The 15,353-nt window shown below is 44.4% G+C and overlaps 1 protein-coding gene across 1 annotated transcript; it reads right to left on the bottom strand.

Moving 5' to 3' along the window:
• Positions 1–10,256: 10,256 nt before the first annotated feature.
• On the bottom strand, positions 10,257–10,821 carry LOC147497587 (uncharacterized). Its single transcript, XM_086562932.1, has 2 exons — positions 10,444–10,821; positions 10,257–10,310 (listed from the first exon to the last, which is right to left on the bottom strand). The coding sequence occupies exons 1-2, from the start codon at positions 10,819–10,821 to the stop codon at positions 10,257–10,259; spliced, it is 432 nt and encodes a 143-aa protein (XP_086419058.1).
• Between the last annotated feature and the right edge of the window lie 4,532 nt (positions 10,822–15,353).

Here is a 15,353-nt window from a genome sequence, read left to right on the forward strand (position 1 = left end):
TTTGACCTATTTTAAAGCGTGCCCCGCACTCCTTTAAATTTAAGAAAAAATAAAAAATAAAGTACTAAAGTGTGACCCGCGCCCAATTTAGTTTATTTTTAAGGGCGCACGCATCCTAGTTTAATTAAATTAATTTTTTTTTTATATTAACTGCAATATTACATCATGAGTACAGTACAATACTCGTATGCCCAACCACTCCAGTAATTGCATAAAAAAAATATCATACTTTATGGTGTCTAGAAAACTCAAAGAATTAGGGTTATCTAATTATGGAACGTGCATGCACGGACAACCTTTCTCAGTTTTTATGTGGCCTGGCCATTAGTTTGAAACGTTTTTAGTAGATGTGCTTCAAGGCTGTTGAAGGCGCAATTTATACGTGTAGCAAGGACGCTCCTGGTAACACTTCTTTACATCCTCGAATCTACTATAAGAGGATTCGATTTCTAGTAATAATTATGCTATTTTTGCATACTCATTAGGAATTTTTATTAGACTTAAAACTTGCATGAGATTAAGATCTAGTATGCAAAAACCTTCCTTATTAGTTTATCATTGACGCAAAAATAATTGCCTACCTAGAAATTCACACATCACCACACACATACTACCTACACCTACCCCAACTACATTTGTAGCAATGGGTGAAGAAATAGCAGAGAGACCCCTCTTTGATTTTTATAAGGCTTTAAATGATGGACCTGAGTCCTGCACAATTCTTGTAGATATTATGGGAGATTTTAGAATCCCCATTAATCTACTACCTATTTTCCACGGGTTAGACCATGAGAAGCATTATCAACACTTACGAAGGATACAACAAGTTGTTACTACATTCCATCATCCAAATGTAAGACCTTAACAAATAAAGCTAAAGGTGTTTCCTTTCACGCTAGCTGACAAAGCGGCAGCTTAGCGAACAGCCCAAAAGCCGAACTCTGTCGACACATGGGAAGAACTAGTTGAATTATTTATGTAACAATTTTACCCACCACAGACGACTGATGAGATGCTACAAAATATTCACTTCTTTCGCCAAAAGCCTCAAGAATCCTTTTCTGAGGCTTGGAATTGTTTCAATGATCTTCTAGTAGAATGTCCCCATCATAATCTTCATAAAGACACACTAGTTCGTGCCTTCTTCAAAGGCCTATCCTACCACCATAAGGATATTTTAGATATCATGAACGGAGATAATTTCTTAAGTAAAGGAGCCACAGATGCATATAACTTCTTAGATAATCAATCCAAGAAAAGTAACAACTAGGGAGATAACGATTACTCCCACTCCACCCTTTCTTCGTCTACAGTGAAGGCATCCAGTATGTTTGAGGTAAAACAAGATCCTGAGCTTAGAACTTTAATTGAATCCCTTACTTGTAAGGTACATGCCCTCTTTGTATTTAAACAAGAAGCAAAACCCACTCTAATCATGAATATAAACTCTCCTTGTTGTAATTTATATTTTAGTCCTGAGCATTCTGACTTCTATAGTCATCTTTTCTGTGAACATCCACCACCACAGCCAGACAATGTCTGCACTTTTAATAACAACCCTAACACACAATGGAGGCAAAACACTATTTATAATCAACTACAAACAAGCTACACCTCCGGGTTTTAATAATCAAAATGTTAGGCCCACTACTTAACTTCAACCAATTTAACCAACATTTATGACAAAGGAGATTTAGGTCACCAACACCAAAGTTTAGTGCCCGTGACCAAGAACTATCAATATCGACATTAATGCTCAACAAGCCTTAGTTCGGTAACCCCTCCTACTACCGACAACTTGCTAACCCATCAAAAGATGACATATTATTTAGCGATACAAAACCAACAACAACAAAAAGAATATGATACGGGCATTGTGCCAAAAGGTACTTGAGCTGTCTCCTAACCAAAATAATAACCAACAAGACGTGTTTCCAGGTCAGGCTATGTCTAATCCTAAGTCAAGAAACAATGCATTTGAAGTAAACAATATTTAGTGTAATGGTAATATAAACCAAGGGAAACTATAGGCAGTCACTACCCTTCGTTCGGGTAAGGTAGTTGATAGCCAAGTGACTTTGCCTAAAGATTGACCACAAACTAAGAATGAAACCATACCAAATATAGTCATAGAAACTAAAGACCCTACAACTGTAGAAGTTCCAGTCTAACCCCAACCAAAAGGGAAAACCTTCTAAGAACCAATAATAGAAATTGCTGATCCTACACATATAAAGGTTTCAATATGGAAACCTAGTTTTAAAGCGGCAAAAGATAAAAACAAGGTTAATAATATTGTTGACCCTTATAATAAGTATAGAGAAAAACCACCGTTTCCCTAGAGACTAGTTATGTCTAAAAAGGACAATGCAAATGATGCAATATTTGTGCCAAAAGGTTATTGACATGTCTCCCAACCAAAATAATAACCAAACAGGTGTGTTTCCAGGTTAAGCTGTGCCTAATCATAAGTCAACAAACACTGCCTTCGAAGTCAATAGTATTCAGTGTAATGGTAATATAAACCAAGGGGACCTACATGTAGTCACTACCCGCCCGTTCATGTAGAATAATTGATAAAAAAAATGATGATGCTTAAGGATAGCCGACAAACGGAAGCCGAGAACAAAACCATACCAAATACTGCCATAGAAACTGAAGACCTACAACTGTAGACATTCGGTCCAACCACAACCAAAAAGAGACAACCTTACAAAACCCCATAATAGAAATTGATGATCCTACACTTGTAGAGGTTCAAATATGGAAAGCAGCAAAAGATAAAGACAAGGTTAATACTACTGTTGACACTTAGCTAAATATAGAGATTAACCATCGTATCCCCAGAGACTAGTTGTGTCTAAAAATGATGATAATTTTGATGAGATTAGGGAAGTGTTTAAAAATCTGACTATAAACCTACCTTTTCTATACCTTTTCTAGATGCTATAAAAAGTTTACCTAGACACGCTAAGTTTCTAAAAGAGTTGTGCACCACGAAGAAGAAAACCAGCATACCCAAAGAAGCCTTTTTAAATTAACAATATCTCTCTTTATCTGAACAATATCCCTTGTCGTCCTACTGTACAATGCACCTTAGGCGATAACTTCTTAACAACTATGATATTAGACCTAGGGGTGAGTGTTAACTTACTCCATTTTTATTTATATAAACAATTAGGTCTCTATCCACTTAGACCAACTAAACTGATTTTACAGTTAGCCGATCGGTCTATTAAGTATTCCAAAGGCGTAGTTGAAAACATTCTAGTTAAAGTTTAGGATTTTTATTACTCGGTTGATTTCATTATTCTTGACACAGAAGTTGCTCATGACTCTATTAACATCATCTTAGGGCGTCCTTTCTTTAGCCTTTGCCAATGCCAATGTCCAAATCAATTGTCGGGATAGCTCAATGACCCTTTCCTTTGGAAATCTATCTGTAGAGGTTAACATATTTAGACTTAAGTAGGGACAACTAGGTTTGCATGTAGAAGGAGAAGTAAAGTCTATTGAGTGGTTTGAATCTAACATTAGTACGGCTGATGCCTTAGTCCCCACAGTAGTAGATCCCCTCTTATAGAAGAAGACAAAGATCACAATTTTTACTCCATGAACATAACTTAATTAGAGAAAGAATTTTCCACCCTACCTTCTGACCCTATGAGAGATGAAGTAAATCTCACACTGGAAGAGATAGATGAATTCCTCAAAGATGCAGATAAATACCACAATTATATGGTTGCGAATAACCTAGATGAAGAATTTGACGAGTTTCTAAGAGCTTGGGAATATCCACCTTCTCAAGAACTACCTAGAGCACGACCCGACCATCGTCCACTTGTGCTAATCTATAATAAAATCCAATCATTTACCACCACCTCGATTCCCCTCCCTCCACCTTTTCAAAGGCACCTTCAGTCTGCACTAAGCCTTCTTGTTTCTCCTATGCTTCTTGCCTTTCGAAACCCATCTAGTGAAGAAGTAATACCCAAGAACAAGCCACTTGACACTTTCTCATTTTTTCCATCCCTTCCTTCTAAAACTTATCCATATCCCAAGTACTTTTCACAACCATTCTTTTTCTCACGATCATACACTTGGCAACCCTTTCATTAGAGGAAGAAGAAGAAGTTGCATGCTCGATTAGGTTCTAAATCCATCAGTCTACACTCTCATTCTGCTAAGCTACATCATAGAAAATCTTGGTGCTGAATTTTGTTTAGGGGTGCTTTCTGTGATAATTATTTATGGAAAGACCCACAACTATTTAGGTTGTTGATATATGGTAAACTGCATGTTAATATAAATTCGATAAAGTCTCGAGTATCTGACTATAAAAGACTCATAGTATTATTCGGTGTACTCTATTCCAATATTATATTATGGGAATACACTATGAGTTTCATTTTCTTTTTTTCTTTGTAATATTGTTTTTCCAAAAATCAAACATATAAAAATTAAAAAATAAAAACATAAACATGTATTAGTAAGTCTAGGGAATCTGACATTAAAAGACCCAATTTTTGTAACATACCACCTTAATAGAGTATAGGCCACAAAATAAAAATAAAACAGCCTTCCCAATTTTTTGGAATGAGTTTGAGAAGTAGGATGAAATGGAATAAAGAAAGAGAAAGACCTGTGCAAAACCAAGAATTTATTAGTTATTTCAAATAAGAAAAGAAAATAAAGTTTTCATCCAAAGAAAAGAAAAAAAAATATATAAATAAAATAACAAGTTAGAACTCCAAAAACAAAATCAAAGGAGTCAAAAGCCAAATGAAAAAAAAAATGGCTAAGGATAGAAACAAAGTGTATAAGCAAAGTAAGAACATGGTTTTCTCTAGTTACATAATATGAATACCTTATTTTCTCAGATTTGTCCTTCTGAATATCCATTTCCTTCCTTCTTAAACCATCACCTAATCCCCGAAACACCTAATAAAGACATCTAGCTCAATTAGGAATAGTTTGGTGTGATAGTAAGTGGCAGATGTATTTGATCGACCTCGGCACCCTTGTACGTCACTGAGATTGTGAGGAAAAGTGTGCCCACTACACACTGGAGTGAGTGAAACTTGAGTGGAAAAATCAAAGTGTTTTGGTCTTGACATATTTGTGAGGACCTACTTAAGGAGCCTATTCCAAAGTTTCAAAAACGGATATGTTATTCCATTTCATAGCATAGTTCATTATATATATGTTTATCCGTAGATGATTGATTATTATGCACGTATTAGCTTAGGTTTCAAATTGATTATTTTTTTTCTTTGCAAGTGAGATGTATAGATATCTGAAAATAAATAAGGAAGCATTAATTTTATTTCTTAGTCGTTATAGTATAAATGAAGTTTATGAGTATTTTCTCTGTAAAACTCCCACGAGGCTATAACTCGTCCACTAGGAAAGTCCTAGTGGTTTAAGGCCTTATTGGATTGGTCAATGCAATCACACTCGGCAAAACGAGATTAGTTAGAACTCTATTTTTGGTTACTTAATTTAATTTCTCATCTTTGCATGAGGACAAGCAAAATGCTATTTGGGGGTTGTTTAATAATGCCCCAAAACTGTAGTTTTAACCCCTTAATAATATTACATTTAGACCAATTATATTTATAATAAATAAGAGTTAGTATTGTTTACGTACTTTTGTCTATTTCAGGTCTTGGAGTTAACTATGTGAAGAAATATGTAACATTTGCAAGAGAAAGGGGCAAAGGTTGGTTGCTAAGAAGTTCTATATTAAAGCCCAAGTTTTAACGAGAAAAAACCTTTTTAAAGCCCAGTCAAAGCTGAAAAGTCAAAGTCAACACGGGCAGAAATAGAGTGTAAAAGTCAACAGAACTTCCATAAGCCGTATCTTTGGACTCAGACCTCGGAATTGGGCCTATTATATGTCAAAACGACCGGTTCGGAAAGAACTTTGTAATGGTATAGGATATGATCTAGTCAAAGGAGTAAAAGTGTATGAAAATGCTGTAGCATTAATTTCTAGCAGAGAAACCCTTTTTGGATTTAAGTAATTAGGTTTTGGGCTTGATTTAATGGCCCAAAACATAGCTCTAAAGCCCATACACGAAATTGTAAACTTAGCCCTCTCCTATATAAAGAAGACTAAGGCAAAACTCTAATGATCTATCTCCCATTAATTGAATAATTTAGATCTCTTACCTCTTCACTTTAGTTTAACCTAGTTTATGTTTAATTAGCCTAGCCACCATTAATACAATTCAAGTTATTTTTAATCAAGTAGTACTTCAGTTATGTCTTCTTCTTATTATTATTTATTCTATGATAGTCTAATGAACCATAGCTAAACCTCCATTAAAGGGGTTTGATTGAAGCTTTGATGAAGACTTGATGTGGTAGTATAGAATAGTTGTATTAAAGAGCTTCAAGCCTAGGGTTTTCTATTTAGCAATAAGTAAAATAAACCTAGACTAGAGGTAGTTCATTCACCATGAGAATGGGTTTCAACTTTCTCTCATGCTAATTATTAGTTGGCTAGAGATGCCATGAATAATTAGGGATAAAAAGACGAACCTTGTGTGAAAACATAAAGATTAGGGTTACAACAAACTCTATACTAGCATGTTAGGGATTAATCAACATGGATTTCAAATCTCCCTAATTCCTTCTTCATATTCACGTCTTATTATTTAATTTTCATAGTTTAATTTAGAATATATTAAAGCATAATTTATAGTTTATCACTACTCCCCCATTAGTTTAGTTGTAATTAGGGTTCTCTCTCTCCCCCCCTTTCTTTAGTTTAGTTTAGGTTAAGTAGTTTAGTTTGTAGTCTCCGTTAATGTTACAACCTATTCACTTAAGAGGCAATTCTCTACCCCTTACCCACTATTCTCTCCCTCAACTTTTTTCCTCTCTCCTCTTAGGTCCCTCACACCCTTTAGGTTAATGAATCCGCCTCCTCTTTCTCTCTCACCCACTATTCCCCTTTATATCTTTCTTTCCATCCATCATGGCCCTCCACCTGTCCCTCCATCTCGCGGTCCTATTAGCTCTATGTGTAGGGTTTCCGTACCGCGACCCCACGCTGTCAGCCTGATCTGGTGGATCGCGGACCTCGAAGCTACGCTGCTTCGGCCCAACTCACTACTCCTATTCAGTTGATACATACTGCCACTACAGATGCCCCCTCTCGAGTCCGCGATAGTATGTCGATCGGGGAGTCGAGAGCCCCCTACATTAATCTTTTCCCCGTAGCCTTCCATCTTCCTTTCACCGCTGGATTCACGAGTTCCCATGTGACTGCAGCTGACGCCCCCTCGATTCTTGTGCATCTACGCGTCCTTCATTGGCTAGATCCTTTTGTTGTCCCCTCGATTTCAGCTCCCCTCAAATTACCTTTTTACCCCCTCCTCTTATAAAAAGCCCGCTCGATTTTTCTTCTCTCACTTTGCCTTTCTCTTGCCTTTCAGTTTCTTTCAACCTCCCCTTCTACCTTTCTTCTTATTTTTCAACACTGGTTGCTCTTGTGGTCGTCGTTTCTCCGGTTTCCTCTGTGGGAATTCTTACTTCGGCTGCTTTTCTCCTACCTCAGGTTGGTTTTCTCTTCTCTCTAGCTCCCTTTACTTGCTATATTGCGCATTTCTCCTTGGTTCTTGGCGTTAGAGTCTGTTCATTTTCCCTTCCTTCTCCGCCTTGTTGTAACTGTGTGTCTTCCACTCCGACCACGATGTCGACAGCAAGATCCGCCACCTCTTCCTCTTCCCAGTCCCGTAGCCGTGCTTCCCCCCCTCTCCCCGACCACACCGAGGCCCCTTCAACCTCTGGACAAGCTTTTACCCTCCCGCCGCCTCCGCCGCGCGGCCGTAGACCTAACCTTGAAGCTGTTAAAGCGGCTTATGGAATACCCACTGACGTCATCCTAGAGCATGTTCCTGACCTAACTCACTTCCCCCACCTAGTTCCCTACAGGCCGGGGTGCCTTGTGGCCACGGTAGGACAAATCGTTGCCGCCCTGCGATTGCCCCTCACTCGCCTCGATGTCGAGGTGTGCAATCACTTTAACATCCCCCCTTGCCAAGGCATCGGCAACTTCTGGAGGGTCATGTATGCCGTGAACCACTACAACCGTTCCGAAGTACCCAAGATAATGGTTCGCGACATGACCGCTCACTTCTTCATCAAAAAGAGCACCAAGGAGGTCGATTGTCGGCTATCACTCATACGTGTCCGCCCTAGGGAAGCGTCACTTTATTCTTCGTATCACTTCCTCTGACAAACTGTGGCACCACTACCCTCTTTATATCTCAGGCAACTTCCTCTCCGCTGATCTTCCCTCTGAACTGAACCTTAAACACTTGGCTTTTCTTCCTAGTGGTGAGTCTCTCTCTTTATCTTCGCCCCCTAGATGCATATCTTTTGTTTTCTCAACTGACTTGTCGGCTCTCTTTTTCAGGTTGGCGCCCCGACTCAAAGTCGCGACCTTATGACAACATTTCCTCCACCACATTTCAAAAGCTCGCGACTGGGACTGCTTTCGGGCGTGATACCAGGATTGACCGCCGCCACCGCCACCCCGCTATTGGCCGATCGAACTGCGATCCATAGGGAAATACTGCGCCCCCTTTTTCCGTCCCCCTCCTCCCAAAGAAAGAAAACCACGTAACAATCCCCCCACCAAGGGAAAACGCCGTGCCACGAAACCCCCACTCCGCCCCAAGTCTGCTCATAAGAACCCTTCTCCCGCCGCCGCCCCTACTCCTTATCGATCCCTGACCACCTGGGAGGACCAATACTCATCCTCTCCTTCTCCTTCCACCACCTCTCAAGACTCGGATATGGGTGCCCACAAATGCAAGCTCTTTTGGCTGACTTCGGATGACGATGTCGCCCCCATTATCTTGCCCCCTAGCTGCGGCTCCCTCCTCTCCTTCTTCCGCCTCCAAACGTTCCGGCCCCCCCGGCTCTGAAGAGGTCCCCCGCTACCAATGCCCCTCCGCCTACCGCAGACTTCTCTCGGTGATGCAGCCGGATCGGGAAGGGGGCGCGGTGCCGTTCCCCATACGCCCCACTTTCAAACCAGAACCGCCACCTAACCATCAACGACTCGCTTTGGAAAATCCAGCGTTGGCTTCCTCCCCTATTCTTTGGGTCTCATCTCCCTAAAGACATGGCATATGCTGATGGTGGCAACTTCGAGTCTCATCGGACCTCATTCTACACTGGCTGGGAGAACGTAACCCTCTCTTTTCATTCTAGTGTCTCCCTTCCCTTTCTTTGAGTATTCTAACTTCTATTCTTTTCCACATATGAGTTTGGACATCTCCTTCATGATCCGCGGCCTATTTGGTGCCCGGGCGCGGATCGATGAACTGGACAAGGAGGTCGCCCAGCTGGAAAAGGATAAGTCCGCCGCGGAAATGGACACACTGAGGGCCCAGGATGAGCTGAAAGTTGCGTAAAACGCTCCGCGTTTACATGGACAAGGTTAATGACCGCTTGAGTAATCAGCGCGAGACCCTCCAAGCGATGCATGCCGCTGCTCTGGATGCCCTCTCCCAGAAGCATCAAGAGGAGGTGTCGGCTCTTTTGAATCAACATGAAGCTGATATGGACGAGCTCCGGGATAGTTTTCGGGCCCAGGCCGAAAAGAGGGTGGCCAAGAAGGTCAAGGAGGAATTTGACCGGCTCACCAAAGAGGTCGTCTCCTTCACGAAGCCCCTGCCGGCGGCTCCACTACCCGAGGTCTCCGTGCCCATCCCGGACTCCCCTCCTGCCATGCAAGATGCCGCTGCGCTGGTCTCTGAGGCGATAAATGAGGCGGCGGATGTAATCATAGCCGAGGCCGCCGAGTCCATGGTCCGTGAAAGCACTGCAGATGAAAATTAGCTTGTTTTTTGCCCTGGCTAGGCTTCCCTTGACTCTATTTTGTAACACTACTTTTTCTACAATTTTTTCTGTCTTTCCACCCCCTCTTGTTGGGATGTTTATATTATGTTATGTTTGATTGTCTGGGGTGTTTCTTCTGCCACTCTTACTCATATGTGAACAATAACAAGACCCTATTAGTGTATTCGACCCCATTGGTAGGGAATGTTTGATTTGCTTGCCCCACGCCCAGACCAGGCCTCCGCCACTTTCTCTAACTCTGGCAGGCACTCTGCCTATGGCGTGTGGAAGCCTCTTTGCTTCCGTTCGCCTTTATCCCATATAGGTCCGGGGCAACTCCTCTCACCCCGGAACTGCGGGGAACTCATCTCCGCGAGGCACCTAATTGTGCCTCACTAAAGTTTGGACCTCTCATCCTTGGAGGGCTCACCCCCTCCCTTCCCTTCACTCTGAGGGGCAAAGAAAACTCAAGTAACAATATTTAACTCAAAAGTGCTACAGTTTTATATATGTACAGATAGCTCAAACCATTCCCCCTTTTCCCCATTACATCTACTCGTGAAATTTTTTCAGCAACCTTACATTCCACGGCCTATCCACATCTGTGCCCTCCACAGTTTGTAACCTGTAAGTGCCTGTTCCCCCCACCTCGATCACCACATATGGCCCTTCCCAGGTCGGACCCAATTTTCCTTGACCTTCTTGGTCTTGCCGGGTGTCACTTTCGCTAAGCACCTTGTCTCCCACCACAAATTTCCTCACTCTCAATTTCTTGTTGTATTGCCTTTGCAAGCGGCGCTGATACTCTTCCAGTTTGACGCGAGCAGTGTCTCTCCTCTCTTTCGCTAGATTCATGTCTCTGGCCAGGATGCCCCAGTTTGATCCATCATTTACAGCCGCGGTCCTAGTGGTTGCTGCCACCATTTCCGTCGGTATCACGGCCTCTACTCCATACACCATCGCAAAAGGGGTCTCCTTGGTCGAGGTCCGCGGGGTTGTCCGATACGCCCAAAGCACCCGATTTAATTCGTCGGCCCAGGCCCCCTTCTTGCCTTCCAATTTTCTCTTAAGATTGTTGAGTATGGTTTTGTTAGAGGACTCCGCTTGCCCGTTCCCCTCGGGGTTGTAGGGGGCCGAGAACCCCTGTTTGATATGATATGTTTGCAGAAAATTCTTAACCCTTGATCCCGTGAACTGGGTTCCATTATCCGCAATGATAGTGTAGGGCACCCCGAAACGGCATATGATGTTTTCCCACAAGAACTTGATCACTTGCACCTCTTTTACCTGCTGCAATGGCACCGCTTCGATCCACTTCGTAAAATAATCCGTCGCGGCCAACAAGAATCTCCTTTTACCACGAGCCATGGGCAGCGGTCCCACTATGTCAAGGGCCCACATTGCGAACGGCCACGGGCTAGACATTATTTGTCGCGGTGGCTCTCTCGGGGCCAATATTAACCGAGAAAACCTCGGCATTTCTCACATTTTTTTGGCGAATTCCGGCGGCGTCTCTTTTCATGTGAGGCCGAAGTAGCCTTGTGTTAGCAACATTGGTACCGTTGTCACGCCTGCCGAGTGGCTCCCACAGTTTCCGCCGTTGCAACTCATCGAGCACCTCTTGAGCCCGCTCCGCCCCAAGCATCTTAACAAAGGTCCATTGAAGTTCCTCCGATATAATTCCCCCCCCGCGATGCATTATATCTGATGATGTCATTCGACTTTCGTCTTTCTGCGGGGCAAATCCCTCACCCCTGTCAAAACCGTTTGATTGGCATTACCCATCCCTTGTCACACTCCGTGGTGTTCATCACTCCCCATGCCTCCCTCGACACTTTCGGCTGTCCAACTTCTTCACTTGGAGGGTCCTTTTTCCCGAATCCGGCATGGCCGCTCGTCGCACGCCCGAGGCGTGCGTGTGGTGATTCTCCCCTCGATTTAAATGTGCAAAGCGGATTCTTATGAACCTCGACGCCCAGCTTCGCAAGACTCCCAAATATCTCGCCATCCTGGGGCACCTCGCTATGAACCCTCCATTCGCCTGGCATACTACCAAATTAGAGTCGGAGTATACAACGAGTTCCTTCACCCCCAGGCCCTCGGCCATTCTCATGCCGGCGATTACCGCCTCATACTCCGCTTCGTTGTTGGATGCCGTGAAACCCAATTTCATTGCCAGCTCTAGCCTGTTGTTGTCCGGCGTGACCAATACTACCCCAATCCCGCTTCCCACATCCGTTGCGGACCCATCCGCAAACACTCTCCAACCGTTTCGTTCTTCCCATGGGTTAAAGCTATCCGGCTCCTCTTCCCTCTCTGATTCCAAAACCATCTCCTCCCCCCATGTCGGATCCTCTGCGGGAAACTCTGCCAAGAACTCCGCCACCGCGCGAAGCCTTCTCATGTTTCACACGATATTGGATGTCATACGAACTTAGCATCCGCGGCCCATTTCAGCATTCTCCCGACTTCTCTGCTCTCAAAGCCCGCCCGGTGGCAAGTTAAGTGACCACGATCACTGCGTGGGCTTCAAAGTAGGGCTTCGACTTCAGAGCTGAAAATATCAAAGCGGGGCGTACTTCTCCACCCGACTGTATCTGGTTTCTGCGTCCAACAACGTCTTACTCTGGAAGTATACTGGCCTTTCTATCTTATCTACTACTCGAACGAGGACCGAGCTGATTGCATAATCTGAGACCCCCAGGTATAAATACAATTTTTCTCCCTCTTGGGGCCGCGACAACAGCGACATATCTTCTAAATACCTTTTAAGATCCTGAAATGCCTGCTCACACTCCGCCGTCCATCTGAAATCTGTGGTGTTTCTCAACAATCTGTACAGTGGCCTACATTTGTCGGATGATTTTGATATGAACCTGTTGAGAGCCGCGACCCTTCCAGCCAACCGCTGCACCTCCTTCACTGTCTTGGGTGATGGCATCTCCACCAACGCTCTTATCTGCTCTGGGTTGGCCTCTATACCTCATTTGTGTCACAATATACCCCGAAATTTCCTGTGGTGACTCAAAGCGTACACTTCGGGGTTGAGTTTCAAATTGTGCGTTCGTAGTATCTGAAATGTCTCCTCCAACCCTTCCAAGTGCTCCTGTTCGGACATACTCTTCTCCACCATATCATCAATGTATACCTCAATGCCCTTTCAGATCTTGCCCTCAAACATCTTCTCCCCCAAGCGCTGGAAGGTGGCCCCCGCATTTTTTAATCCAAATGGCATTCTGGTATAGCAGTATGTGCCCCCCTCCACTACGAAGGCCGTTTTTTCCTGATCAGGCCCATACATTGCCACCTAGTTGTACCCCATGGATGCATCCATAAATGAGAAGAAACTAAACCTAGCCGTCCTGTCTACCAACTCACCCACTCGCGGCATTGGATAACTATCCTTCGGACATTCTGAATTTACGTCCGTGAAGTCCACACACATCCGTACCTTTCCATTTTTCTTTGGCACCGCGACCACATTGGACAACCAGTCTGTGAACTCCACCTCCCTTATTATCCCCGCACCCCTTTAGCCTTGCCACCCTTCTTCCAGTTCTTTCGCATATTTGGGCCTCATGCTTCTCATCTTCTGTCTCACTGGCTTTGCATCCTCCCTCATGTGCAAGTGATGACACGCAAACTCCAGATCAAACCCAGTGACATCCTCTATTCCCCACACAAAGACGTCTCCGTTCCTCCTCAAGCATTGAACCAACTGTTCCTTCCATTCTCCTATAAGACTCGACCCTATCGATGTGAACTTTTCCTCCTCGCCCTCTCCCAAGTTTACTATCTCTATCTCATCTAAAGTCTTGGGATCCTCCTCGACCTCCCCCCCCTCCAGCGGCCCCCGCTTGTGTAATTGCTATCTTTGGCCTCTTTCTAGAGCCCGTTGACTCCTCTTACGGTCAGCGGGCCATCTTCTTGATTGTATTCGATATTTGTTCTTGGATGCCCCGATCTCCAGCGCGGGACCTCATATATTCCGTTGGGGTGGGGAATCGGATAACTTGATAGTAAGTCGACGGCACAGCCCTCATCTCATGTATCCATCTCCTTCCCAAGATTGCGTTGTATTGAGAATTGGAGTCGACCACCATGAACCTTGAGAATACTATCACGGGCCCCGTTGTTACCGGCAGCAAAAGTTCTCCCATAGGCTCTGTCACACTCCCATTGAATCCATATAAATTTGTCCGCGGAGGCCTAAGTTGCCCCGGGTTGATCCCCATCTCCTCAAGAGCTCCTCTGAATAGCAGATCCACGGCGCTACCGCCGTCTATCAGGACCCTTTTGACCACATAATTGCCCATCGCCACTGTAATGACCAACACATCCTCGTGTGGCGTATCCACGCCTCGGAGGTCTGCCTTGGAGAACGTGATTTTCTCCTCCCCGCTCATTGAATCTGCTCTGTATCTCTTTCCGCTATGGGTCTCGTTGACCTGCTGGATACTCGCCGCCCTTCTAACCTTATCTCGGTGGGCATTGTGACTCAGCGCTTCCCCGCTGAAGATAACATTTATGGTCCCCAATATCCGTCCCGCGGCGGGCCGGGCTCCCGGTTTGGGTTTTCCCCCACGAATTCCCTCAGCATCCCCTTCTCTACTAACCTCGGACTAACCATTTCGGGGGCATAACAATCATTGGTATCGTGATTGCGCGCGGTGATATTCCAAGTGGGGCTTGTTTGGCATTTCGCGGAATGGTTCGCGGCCCTTCATACCCCTGCACATTCTTAATCAGCGGTAGTATCTCACTCAATGGTTTCACCAACGGGATGTGCTGGACCTCGCGGTATGGCTTCCGCTCCCTTTGCTCTCTCCGTGCTATCTCCCTTCCTCTTTCTGGCCTCGAGGACTGTCCGCGGTATCTCTCCCCGCCTCGGCTATTTCCCTCGGCCTTTCTGCGTTTCACCCTTTTCTACGCCCGATATCTTGTCTTGGCTCCTTTCTTGACTCCTTCTGCATGGTATCTTCATATCTTATATACTTCTCTACCCTCGGATATAACTCGTGCAGTGTCGCTATCTCGTTCTTTGCCCACGGTTGGTGAAGCGCCGTTCAGTCGCAGCCCCCTTTCGAATGCTATTACCGCCGTCCTCTCATCCAGATTCTCTACCTTTAGGGTCTCTGCCTTGAAACGACACAGGTATTCTCTGACCGATTCTGCGGACCTCTGTCTGACGTTGAATAGGGCCGCGATATCCACAACCCTCCTTTTCTTATGTATAAAGTGGTCAACGAACGCCTGCTCTAACTCTTGGAAATTGGTTATGCTCTTCGAAGGCAACCGGTAGTACCAGTCGGAAGCTCCACTCTTAAGACTTGCCAGGAATATCATGCACCGCAGACCATCATACTTCACCTCTTGCCAAAGAGGCATCTGCTGTCTGAAATGGTGGATGTGATCCGCCGGGTCCCCGTTCCATCATATCTCTCGAATCTCGGTTGGTTGAAGCGTTTTGGTACATCCGAAGCCCATATCGC

Source organism: Coptis chinensis, chromosome 5 (assembly GCF_015680905.1).
Source record: "Coptis chinensis isolate HL-2020 chromosome 5, ASM1568090v1, whole genome shotgun sequence".
Taxonomy (NCBI): domain Eukaryota; kingdom Viridiplantae; phylum Streptophyta; class Magnoliopsida; order Ranunculales; family Ranunculaceae; genus Coptis; species Coptis chinensis.

Bases quoted from the DNA above. Each gene is read 5' to 3' on its own strand.
- LOC147497587 (XM_086562932.1), bottom strand. From the start codon at position 10,821: ATGGTGTATGGAGTAGAGGCCGTGATACCGACGGAAATGGTGGCAGCA. The intron at 10,311-10,443 runs GTAAGGTTGCTG...TTTGCCCCTCAG, and splicing joins ATGTGGATAGGCCGTGGAAT to AGTGAAGGGAAGGGAGGGGG.